This window comes from Lotus japonicus, chromosome 1 (assembly GCF_012489685.1).
Source record: "Lotus japonicus ecotype B-129 chromosome 1, LjGifu_v1.2".
Classification (NCBI taxonomy): Eukaryota; Viridiplantae; Streptophyta; class Magnoliopsida; order Fabales; family Fabaceae; genus Lotus; species Lotus japonicus.
In genome coordinates this window covers 74,159,117-74,172,219 of record NC_080041.1, presented here as the reverse complement: position 1 = coordinate 74,172,219, position 13,103 = coordinate 74,159,117, and the positions used below count along the sequence as shown (strand labels likewise).

Sequence of the window (13,103 nt, the reverse complement as noted above, 5' to 3'; positions counted from 1 at the left end):
ATCCGTATTATATCACGACTCAGAATTCAAAAACCCATCCTTCTAACTACTTAAACTACTTAATCTAACTACTTAAACTACTTAATCTAACTACTTCCACTACTTAATCCTACAAAATAACAACAAATAAACACATAGACTTACCTCTACTACAACACTTGTTGTAGTGGTGGAGAGCTTGGGAAATGAAGGAGTGGATGGTGGTGGAGAGCTTGGGAATGAAAGTGAGGTAGGAGAGGGTGAGAGAGAGGGTGGTCTGGAGGCATTGAGGAGGTTCAGGGGGGCTGGTGAGGGGTTGGTGAAGGTTGGTGAGGGAGGAGTAATGGTGGAAAAAGGGGGAATCCTGTCAGAGTTAAATACGAAAAATACCTTTCCGTAGTCATCAAAATATAATACGGAAAGTACCTTTCCGTATTCAGTTAAATTGAATACGGAAAGTACCTTTCCGTAGGGCACTTTTGGGTTTAAAAAAAAAAGGGTGGGGCGCGCAGCCCCATAGGGGAGGCCCCAAACCCAACTCCCCAAAGAAAGCCAGCGAACACAAAGAGGAAAGCAAAGGGTACAAATTGAAATCAGAAACAAAGAAACAGTGAGTGATCGATCTCATCATACGAATTCGGAAGAGCGCACGCTCTTGGCATTCTGATCCCGAAAACCTCTTCGCCGTTCGTAACATTTCCATTCCTCCATTTTTATGCAATTTATTTTCCCTTTTTTTATTATTTCTTGCCTTGATCATGCCCATTTTCTTGGTCTTCAATTTGATTTTCCCCAAACCCAAATTACCCTTTTTCCGGTTCATAATTCGCAATTCTTAAATTATTATCTTTATATTCTTGCTTGGATTCTCCGTTTTTGTTGTTAAAAATGTTTGTTTTATATTCTGAAACTGAAACTTACGATTGCAGGGCAGGCACGATGAACTGAAAAGTGAAAAGTCGTTGCTGGGAAGAGTGAGAATTTTCTGGTTTTGGTCAGAGTGGCTCTGAGTGGTTGCTTCCCCTGGTACCCTCTTCCTTCAATCACATTTTTACCCTTCTTTACAGACATGTAAAATTTGATGTTTTTTGTTGATTATTCACCTGAAAATTACTTTGTCTATATCACTTAAATGATTAATCTGTTTAAACTATGAAGGGCATCAAAGACATAGTTTATGTGATATGTGTTGGATGGGATTTTTGATGGTGCTGGGACTTATGTATGAAAACAGAAAACTTACAATTAGTAGGAGTAACAATTCTAAGTTACATTAGGTTTATGTAAGATGCTAATAATGACCTAACTTCTAGGCAATGGTTTTAGCTGCATTAAAATTCTGATTGAGGTGTAGATGCTGAAAGACTCTGATGTTTACTACATAATGTACGATATAACCAAGAGACTGAGAAGGAAAGGACTGAGCTGCAGAACGGGTAAAGGGCATACGGTTCTTGTCACTTGAGTTAAAGAATTACTCTTTTTAATGAATTACTGTTGAGGCTCGAGGATGGGTTCAGCTGTTTAGGAGTAGCGTTAACATGTATATCTAAATCATGGAAACGATCTATGTCTTCAGTTTGTCACTTCATGACTGTTGAATAGCATTTGATTCTCAAACCAATGACTCTAACAAGATAATATGTTTCATTTAATAGTATCTGTTCAATTCCCTCCCCCATTATTTTCATCCCCCAGGTTGTAACCTGCAACTATTTGAGAGTTTGTTCCAAAGTAATATCAATGAAAGTTTCTTTTATATTACGACAGAAATCACCTTGTGGGCCTCACCTTCTATACCTTGGTCAACCGCGGTTATTGAATGCAGCAAATGATGGCAAGTACCCCCTCGTCCAAAGTGAGTTCGCCTGATTCAACATCTCAAGGAATATTTTCTACTTCAAGGATCAGAAACAGTGAAACCCCCAATGTTGGGGCTTCTCCTTCGGTTGGCCAGCTCAATGCAGATATGAATGGAAACGATGAAACAGACTTGCTGTCAATATCATGGAATCAGGACTATGGTTGCTTTGCTGCTGGAACAAGTCGTGGTTTTCATATATATAACTGTGAACCTTTCAAAGAAACTTTCAGACGTGATTTAAAAAGTGGCGGCTTTAAAATTGTCGAGATGCTGTTCCGCTGCAATATTCTAGCCCTTGTTGGTGCTGTAGCTAATTCCCATTATCCTCCCAATAAAGTTTTGATTTGGGATGATCATCAGAGCAGGTGCATTGGTGAATTCACATTTAAGTCTGAAGTTCGTGGCGTAAAATTAAGACGTGATCGAATTGTAGTTGTTCTTGAGCACAAGATATATGTTTATAACTTCATGGATTTGCAGCTTCTTCATCAGATTGAGACTCTCGCGAATCCTAAAGGCTTGTGCTGTCTTTCATACCAGTCAAATACATTTGTTTTGGCTTGCCCAGGCCGCCAAAAAGGGCAGGTCCGAGTTGAACACTTTGGACTGAATATGAAAAAATTCATCAATGCTCATGATTCCCAACTTGCATGCTTCACTTTAACAATGGATGGGCTCCTTCTTGCAACTGCTAGTTTAAAGGGCACTTTGATTAGAATCTTCAATACAATGGATGGGTCACTTTTACAAGAAGTAGGTTACTACACCATGGATTTAATTATTGTGATAAACCATTCTTATTTCTTCCTGCTTTTGTAGTTTCCATTTTCAGGAACTTTTATTTTCACATCTGCATAGTGTAAGATGAATTGATTAGAAAGTGATATTTGAAACACTCATTTTATTAAAAGGTTCTCCATATTCCTCTTATAATGGATTTGAAGTGGGAGAACATAAACTTTATCCAATAGAATTGAATAACATCTTGTATATAAGGTACATTCATTATTATAAGTTGTTTATCATATTGCATACCCTCTCTTCTTGATCATTTTCATATACACATAGGATGTGACAATTTCCTTCACAACTTTTAAAAATTTCCTTACAGTAATAATGTTTTAGCATGTCTTATATTTTTATTCTTTGTACTACTTGTAAAAAGAAGCTTTTACACCTCAATTTGGGTGGTCCAGGAAAATTCTGAAAGTAGAACCTATTTTCAGGAGTAATTGGTTTTATCTTTACAGATTTTGCTGCTTCATTTTCATGTTTTATCATCCTTTTCTCTTGTAGGTAAGAAGAGGGGTGGATAGAGCTGAAATCAACAGTATAGCGCTGTCTCCAGATGTCCAATGGTTGGCAGCTTCAAGTGACAAAGGAACTGTTCATATTTTCAGCTTGAGAGTGAGAGTGTCTGGGGAGGATAGTTTAACACATCCAAACGCTGCTCAAGGCCCTGCACTGTTTCATCAGAATTCTTCAACTTCGTTAGATCCCTTGATTTCTCCAAATACTGGTGCCAACCCCAATTCATCATTATCTTTCATGAGAGGTAATTAGATTTTCTAATGTAATGCTTAACACTTGAGAAATTATCACAATTTTGAGTTTCAACTTCCAATATTTTTGTCCAGTATGCCCAAATACTTATCCAGGGAGCGGCATTGTGTGTGTGGTTTTTAAAGGATAAAAGTTGATGGAATCACTTGATTCACATTTCAGCTATCTAAAGCCTCGTGCGTTTATGTAAGAGTTCTAGGTTTAAAATGTGATGATATGTGAGTGAAAAAAGATCATCCCCCTCCCCAGTCCTGATGATGAGGCTATGTGTGTGCCTGCTTGCCCATTTCCGATTGTTAATTCTTTTTTGGAAGGCAACTCTAGATATATGACACATGATAAGACAATTTCTTGTGCTCCATAGAATTTACCTATAGATTTGTGAAGGGTAAATCTACGCTTTTTTCCACAAATATATATTAATCAATGGATTTGTGCATTAGTTGTGTTTTTTTGTATGAGTTGTGCACTTAGCATTACCCTTTTCAAAATCAAGTCCTTTTAAAGAATTTCTGTATGAATCTTCTCAGACAGAAACCCAAATATTTCAAGGGTGTTCTATAAATCTACTCATGGTTTAGAAACTTGCTTTTAAGATGGAAATTGCACAATATTTATGCTTATCCTTTCTCTTTTGTGCTTACCACTTTCCTTGATGACATTACAGGGATTTTACCGAAATACTTTAGCTCAGAATGGTCATTTTCACAGTTCCACTTGCCTGAAAAAACTCATTTCATTGTGGCATTCGGATCTCAGAACTCTGTCATAATTGTTGGCATGGATGGGAGGTATGTGTTTCTATCAACAACTTAAAAGTTATTATGGACTTGTCATTTGGGTTCTTGGTTTTTAAAAATTGAATCCTTATTCCTTAATCTTTAAAATTGAAGTAAGCATAATATCTGAGAGTGATGCATGCTGTTGAAATTAATGGCTAATTTAGAATTTATCTAGTGGTGACTGGTGATCCAGGAAATACTTTGTGCGCTTTTATGATTGAATATGTTTGTGTAGAATACAAAGTTTACAATCCTAAATTGAATCACATTATTGTGATTTTTATGCATACTAGACTTTAAGATAAAGCAGATAAATAAGTTATAATCTAACTGTTGAGATTTATTTATATCTTGAAAGTTGAACGTATATTTTCATTAAAATAAATTAGATTAATGAAGTACCAATCGATTTATAAATACATGGAAGTTTATAAAAAAAATATAACGGAGTTGGTCGGTTCGAACGCATGAAAACATATAACTGAGAAAGTTGCAGCATCTTCTTCTTTACAGTTATTGTTTTCGTACAGTCCCCTCTCCATTCCTCTGTAGTTGATCCCACGTAGTATTCATTAGCCTCAAAAGAAACTAATACTTCTTTTTAGTCTCTTTAAGAAACTTGGTTTTATGGTCATGCTTCTCACTATTGCTTACAATCTCCACCCTCTTTTTTTCCATGTTTTCAGTTTTTACAGATGCAGCTTTGATACAATACATGGGGGAGAGATGTTGCAGCAGGAATATGTTCGTTTCCTTAGATGTGAAACTAGGATTTGAGAGATGTTGCTGCAACATAGTTCACCAAACAGTAAGCTCCCCTCAAGCCATGTAAATATGATGTCTCCAACACCAGCAAATAAACTTCCGTAGTTCGTATGTAAATATGATGGCTATATTGGAGTAACTTGGGATACATTGTTGTATACCTATTACTATCACATTCCCTATGGAATTTTTCTGTTGTGTACAGTCACATAGCATGGGTACATACATGCTATTTTGCTTATACATACAAATGGATAAACTTAGTTTGTGTTTAGGGCGCCTAAAAGGGTTTGATTTGATACTATAAACTAGTAGGATAAGACTTTCATACAATTAAGTGTCAAGTTCTTACACTAAAATGCATCCGGTACAATCAGTATTTGCAATATGATATGATAACCTTAAAAATACCACCCTTTAACATAAAAATTGTAAGTCATGGCTAGTCTTGGTCAAGGTGGCAAAAACTAGGACCTACCATGCAGAGAGTTAGAGCTTAATCAATAATGCAATGGATCCAAAAATAGAAGGGAAATAAAGAATGTTGTAACTTCCATTGGTTTTGAAAATGAAGTCATAAGGAAGAATTGACTAAAACTTTAAGATTTTATACCATTTCCATGTTAAGATGAGATGTCGTCATGATCACTTTTGTGTGAGTCTCGTTCTTCAAACTTCAAAGCCTCTCCGCTAGCTTCTAAAAATGTCTTTTTTTTTAGTCCACGTCTTCCTTGTTCACTTTCGTTTGGTGACAGTGGCGGAGCCAGAAATTTTGTGAAGCCTGGACAAAATTAAGTCTAAACCTAACTGTCCGCACCTGACGTTTGACTCAGTATTTTAAATTGCAGTTACGGTTGCAGCCACGGTAGTGTTTGCAGCATGATTTTTTTTATTTGCATAGTGCAGTGTGTTAAAATGTCAATAATTATCATGATATTATCATGCCTATTACTAATTACTAATACATATTTAAAATGAGACCCAAAATTTCAATTAAATACAATAATAATTCCAAAATCTCAATATTAAATTGCATTCTAATTTCATTTAAAAAACAAACAAACTTTTCTAAGAGATTCACGGTCCCAAAGAGGAGGAAAACAGTAAGTAGCAGGGGAGAACAAAACAATAACAGGATCAAAGCAAGAGAAAAACAATAGAGCTTTTCCTCTCACTCTCTGTAACAGAGACAAAAAATCAAACTTTTTTTCTCTCCTCTGTTCACCCTCCTATTGCCCCACCGACCCAAAATAGTAAAAAATAAAAACAGAACAGATCAGCAAAACAGAAACTTCAGGGAAAGGATAAATGAAAATTGGAGATGGAAACCTCTCACTCTCCACCCACCGCCTTTCTGCCTTTCAAGCTTTCACCTCTCACTCTCTATCTCTCTCACTGGCTCACCTTGATCTCCTCACCCACATCTCTCGACAGGCACAGCGCCTCACCCACCGCCCAATTTTGCCCACTTTTTTCTTTTTATTTTGGGACCAAAAGAGAAGCTTGTCCAAAGAATTTCATTTTTCTTTCCCCTAGAGCCTGGGCATAGGCCCGAGCTCGCCAGGCGGTGAATCCGCCCCTGTTTGGTGATGCTCTCAATTGAGGGTTCTCTGGTCGCCCTTCTCATCTATTTCGGTGATTGAGTGCAACTGCCCTAGCATTTAAAATTTTGTTTGGATTAGAATGTGGCGTATGAAATTGAAAAAAATGAAATCAAATTGAAATTGAAAATAAACTTCTTTTCAGCTAAAAAATGGGCATTGCGTAAAAAAAATTGTTCAGTGTATATTTTTCTATAAATAAATTAACAATGAATACACCTGAAATCGTCCCAACAACTTGTATTGGAAAACAACAATGGTAAAGGTTCATAGTGGACATCTTCTATGGTTATGTGAAATCCATGGTGAGGCCAAAATCACTCGAAACAATACTTCTGAATGAGATTGTTCTTCCTTGCAAGAACGAGATGAAAGCATCCCAATGCCATGTCTTCAATAAAAGATTTTTGGCGATTTATGCGAGTGAGTCTCTTATTTGACTGTGTCTAAAATTTATGTTTGACTATGCATGTGTGTGGGTTTGTGCAAAGCTTGTGATTTGACTATTACTGCTGGAAAATTAGGGCAAGAATTCATATATTTTAGGTTTTTTTTTTCAAATATTGTAAAGATTTGAGCTACAACTCATTTACTATACCGCTTTATGGCAGTTTTTATTATCTACTTTATTTTACATTAGTAATATGATTTTATTATAAAAAAGTATAACGAATGAAAGAGTTTAATTGAGGTACATTGACAGTGTAAAACCTTGTCTTTCTTCTTTTAACACGTCAGACCCAATTTAGAGAATGTGTTTGCACATAAAAAATATAGCACCTAAGATTTGTACTTTTCAACCTTGTCACGTTTGTGCTCCATCTGCGATTCCAATGCCACCACTGACCTTGCGAAGAACAAGTTTGGGAAGTTTAAGAGGGCAGGCGAGGACTGAGTTTGGGAAGAATATGGCAAAATAAATCCTCATCCGCCTTCTCAAAACTCAACGCAAGTGAAGGTAAAAACCGTTGTTTTTCGTAAGGTTGGTGGAGATAATGGAATCACAAATGGAGCACGAAAAATGTGACAAGGTTGGAGAGTGCAGGTCTTACATGCTCTGGTTCTTTAAGTGCAAAGGCTATAGATTGTGTGTATAATCAGAGTTTTCACTATCAGTGTACCTCCTTTAAACTCCAAAAAGAAATTAACAAATGTTGATTTTTTTTAATTTATAACCTAAATAACACAGCAAAATGATAACACATTTTGATAGTCCTCTGAGAATTGATAATTTTCTCAAAAATAGCCATACGTTTCAAAGCAATAAAAATTACTGATATTTCCATTTTTGTTAAGAACACTTTTTTTGTCAAAATTAAAAACATATTTTAATGTTTCTTACCTTCATTTAACAAGCCACCACTGGTGTAGGGGTATATTTTAAGGGAGGCTAATTCAGCTTTTGATGTAGATGTTCCGTCGAGAGTTTTTGATGTTTTGCCTAGCTTCTGTTTAGTTTTTGCTTGATAGTGTTTTCTAGTTTCTATAAACCACTAAAATGAATTATATATATATATATATATATATATATATATATATATATATTTGGTTGGAAGGAGGCTAAGTCCAAAGAGAAAAACTACATGCGGGTAGAGCACGGGAGCGACCCTCCCGATACATCAAAAAGAAGCAGATGAGAACACCTAGGTGGTGGATGGTCCAGAACATGAGACCCTAAGTCTAGATCATGAGCCATATCGGCTAGCTCATCAGCAACCTGGTTAGCTTCCTTACGAGCATGCACAAAGCGAAGCTCCCATTCCTTATCAAGCCAATCTCGGATCTACTGCACTAGACTAGCATACGGGTGCAAATGATCACAGCCAGCATTGATGAGGTTGATAGCCACACCAGAGTCACTCTCCACTAGCACCTTACGAAAGCCTCGCTGCCAAGCTAGAGGAATAACAGTGAAGATTCCCCACAATTCAACCCATAGGACATTGGAAGAACTCAACTTCTTACAAAAACCAAAATGCCATCTGCCATTCTCATCTCTGCAAACTCCACCACAAGATGCAATCGCAATGGATCTTTAACGGAGCTGTCAATGTTGCACTTAATCCACGTTGTAGGTGGCGGAGACCAACCAACCTGGACAATTTGATAGCCCCGACGAGTTGGCAAGGAGGGGATGACGTGAGAACATGATGAAGATCAAACACTTCGTTCTGGAAGACCGCTCGAGTTCTCGCAGTCCAAATTGACCAAAGCAGGAGGGCAAAATCCGGTAACGAGCCACCTCCCATGGCCGCGAGCGATCTCCGGTGCAACTGTCCAAGCACCCAGGTAAGAAGATCAGCGTTGAAAAAAGCTTGATGCTGACTCAGAATAACTAGGTTCAACCATAAAGGCGTTGTACATCGACAATCACGTAGTAGGTGGAGAATGGATTCAGGTTCCTCTTGACAAAGAGGGCATAAAGGATCATCTGTCATGCTCGATTGCCATCTCCTAAAGTTCACCCAAATACCAATGTGGAGGATTCTCCACAGAAAATTCGAAATCTTATATGAGCCATCATACTTCCAGACCCGTTGCCAAGGAACTCTAGAACTCCCGGACTCCAACTGCAGCCTGGCATCGTACGCAGATTTTGATGAAAACACGCCATTATTTGTGAGGTCCCAGATTATACAATCAGGTCCAATATTTGGAGAAGGAGGAGGCATTGACATAATCTCAGCAAAATCATGTGGAGGAAGAAGATGTTGAAACAGAGAGGCACGCCAAAGTATTCTGTCACAGTTCTCACGTTATCAACAAAACTAACTGGAGCCGTGACTACATCTCGCAAAACAATCCCAGAGTGAATCCATTTATCTCCCCAAAAACTTACCTGCGTGCCATCACCCACCCTCAAACGAAGGTTCTGATTGAGCTCGTCCCACGTATTCCGAATGGAGTGCCAAACATGAGACTCTGAATGACTCTTACGAACAGCAGGGAGAGGAGCGTTCCCGCAAGCATATTTGTCACGAATAACCTGAGCCCAAAGAGCGTCATGGTTCGAAACCAACCCCCATCCAAGCTTCATCACGAGTGATCTGTTGAAAGCATGCATTTGACGGAGACCGAGGCCACCCTCCTCCCTAGAACGACAAACCTTGGCCCAAGCAACAGGATGAGTTGCACGATCCCTACTAGTAGATCCCCAAATAAAGTCTCTTTGAATTTTCTCCAACTTGTAACACACCTCCTTGGGCAGTAAATTCGTCTGCATACAGTAGGTTGGGAGGGCTGCAATTACAGATTTAGTGAGAGTCACTCTTCCAGCAAAATTCAACACGTTAGTGCGCCAGGAGGACAATCGATTCATAGTACGATCTAGGATATATTGGTATGAACTAGCCCTCAAGCGTTGATGAGCCAATGGGACACCAAGATATCGACCCAAATCATTGGTCAAAGAAATATCAGCTATATTACATAACTGGTTCGCCATAGGAGCTTCCACATTCGAAGAGACCATCATTTTAGTTTTCGCAACACTGACTTTCATGCCTGAAGCTGAGCAAAAATCATTCAAACACTCCACAATAACCTCTATTTGATCAATAGAGACCTCACCAAATAGGAGGAGGTCATCCGCAAAGAATAAGTGGGATAACGGTGGGCCAGTCCTGGAGAGCTTAATAGGAGTCTAACTACCACTCCTTACCTCATCATTTATTCTATGCGCTAGTCTCTCCATGCATAGGACAAAAATATAAGGAGAAAGCAGATCCCCTTGGCGGAGACCCCTTTGAGGGAGGAAAGACTCTATACGGTCACCATTAAAACACACTTGGTACCTGCAAGAAGACACACACTGCATGATAAGGGAACACATATGATCCCCTAGACCAATCAGCTTCAAGGTGTCAAGAAGGAAGGACCATCTCAAGCGATCATAGGCCTTTTCAAGATCCACTTTAATTGCTAGCCACCCTTTAGCTCTCCTCAAGTTTCTCATGGAGTGAAAACCCTCTTGAGCAATAACAATGTTATCCCAGCTATGTCTACCAGGAACAAAGCTACACTGATTTGGGGAGACCAGATCACTCATAACAAACCTTAATCTATTAGTTATGATCTTGGTCACGGTCTTATAAATCACGTTGCACAAAGAGATTGGACGGAACTGAGTGATCCTCTCCGGACTTTCAATCTTGGGAATCAGGACTATTAAGGTCTCATACACTTGGCCCATAAGAGAAGGATCAGCAAAACACCTCATAACAAAGTCCACAATAGAGGCACCTACATGCATGTTGCCCCTGGGAATGAAAGAAGATTGGTTGTAACCCATCTGAACCTGGAGCTTTCAGGGGGCCCATACTGAAAACAACATCTTTAACCTCTGACTCATGGACCTCATCCTGCAAAAGATTCAAGAGAGCATCAGAGAGAGGAGTGAAGGACGAGTCACACTGCAGGGGAATGTTAACACCGTCCTCCACATAGCTAGATTTATAGAAATCAAGAGTCATCATCTTAAGAGTGTCATAATTAGTTGCAAGGCTACCATCATTATCTTCAATGAGAGCCTCAATCCTATTCCTTCTCCTACGAACCAGTGTTGCAATATGAAAAAAGCTAGTATTACGATCACCAAACTGAAGCCACAAGCATCTAGATTTCTGCATCCAAATGAGTTCCTCCTGAATTAGAACAGAGTTATACTCCTTCCAAAGCTTATATTGGAGTTCATCAAGGCCACGATTAAATGCCATGGAGAGGCGGGCATTGATACCCTCTAGTCGACGAATCAGCCTCCTCTTTCTTTGCATGATATTACCAAAAACCTCACAATTCCAAGTAATAGCAACCTCTCGGAATTCATTAGAAGAAGAAATACAACCATCCCGTCTACTCCAAGCATTTTCAACCAGAGAAGGGAAAACATCATGGGTCAACCAACTAGCCAGAAACTGGAATGGTCTATCTGTTTGTTGGTGATTCATTATGCCCTTAGAAGCCATCAGAATCGGTTTATGGTCCGATTTCAATTGAGGAAGATGGAGAACACAAGAATCTGGGAAGCAATGGAACCAACTCGTGTTACAAATGCCTCGATCAATACTTTCTTTAACTCCCCTACCTTCCCAAGTAAAAGGAGTCCCCTTGAACCCCATATCTGAGAGTCCACAAGAGACTAGGCAATCCTTAAAATGTTGCATACTATACAGATTAGGGCCTCCACCTCCCACTTTATCTTCCACCTGCAAGTAAGCATTAAAATCACCCAAAACAAGCCAAGGAACATTAGGGCTCGGGATGAAAGACACCAAGTTATCCCATAGCACAGTTCGCAGCTGAACTTGGGGACTACCATAGGCAAATGTGACCATAGCCTCCTGAGAAATTCCAATGGCCCTTATTTTAGTGTGCACATACTGTCTATGAGATGCTAAGATCTGAATATCCAGAATCGCAGTATCCCAAAGGACCCATATGCCTCCTGAGAAGCCCACAATGTATTCCACATGAACTCCCTAGAAGCCAATTCTCCAGATGATAGAGAGAGCTCTCGACCCACTGACCCTGGGTTCTAAAATAGCCAGACAAGATACTGAGTGTCTGTGAACAAGGTCTCTAATAAGAAGAGACACACATTTTAATGTCGCACATTCATAGATAACATAAATAACATGAACGTAGAGTGGGCAACAAAACACCAGCACTAAGCTGCTCTAGTAGAGGCCCCAAGGGAGAGACTCCTTTCCGTTTCCCTACGAACCTCCTCATCTGCTCCAGGAGCGTGAACCTTCCTTGGTGAATGAGTCACCTTTTTGCTATTACGTCGCTGACCATGCTGGTCATCAAACTTTAGGTTACTCTGTGAGGGAGAGTTTGATGTTTTTTTGTGAGCAATCTTCCTCACCTCATGTAAATTCTTAGCTTTTTCTGTCGAGGATCCAAGCTGATGTGGTTCACTAATATTAATTGTGGTCCCCGCTGATCTCACACCCTTTGCTGGGGTATCTATTACTATGGTATCCCGTGGGTCCACCTCCACATTAATAATTTATGTTACTTTCCCCATCCCGCAATCATTGGAAGGCTGAGAGGGAATATTCCCTGGTTGATTGATTGTCTCCACAAAGGGCGGTAACAGCTCCACGATAGGCTCCTCAATATGAGGAACTTCCTCAATCATTGGAGATTCTCCCACGTGTCTCCGAGGAAACAATGCTTCTGTCCCCTGTCCAACCGCCCCAGTGGCCAAGACTCCCTCCATGTCAACCTCAGCATTTATTAGCACATTAAACCCTTTGCCTTTCTGCCGGTTAGGGTTAGGGTTGCCCCGTGCTTCCGTTTGCGCCGCCACAACAAGCTTCTTCACCGGCGTTTGGCTAACATCCATTCCCCAAAAGGTTGATTCTCCATAACCGGCGACTGTACATGTGGACCCTCCGCCACATGACGAGAGCTAGACTCCGCTGGGGCCAACATAGGGCAGCCATCTACCTTATGCCCAAACCTTCCACAACGGAAGCAAATTTGGTTGAGACCTTCATATTCCACACCATAGATATGGTCATTGAAGGAGAACTTTGCCACAAG

General features: G+C 39.6%; 1 protein-coding gene across 1 annotated transcript; it reads left to right on the top strand.

The window, feature by feature from the left end:
- Window positions 1-506: 506 nt before the first annotated feature.
- On the top strand, window positions 507-5,239 carry LOC130749324 (autophagy-related protein 18d). Its single transcript, XM_057602664.1, has 6 exons — window positions 507-665; window positions 909-1,005; window positions 1,750-2,596; window positions 3,140-3,398; window positions 4,074-4,197; window positions 4,875-5,239. The coding sequence occupies exons 3-6, from the start codon at window positions 1,802-1,804 to the stop codon at window positions 4,963-4,965; spliced, it is 1,269 nt and encodes a 422-aa protein (XP_057458647.1). The 5' UTR covers window positions 507-665; window positions 909-1,005; window positions 1,750-1,801; the 3' UTR covers window positions 4,966-5,239.
- Window positions 5,240-13,103: the final 7,864 nt, after the last annotated feature.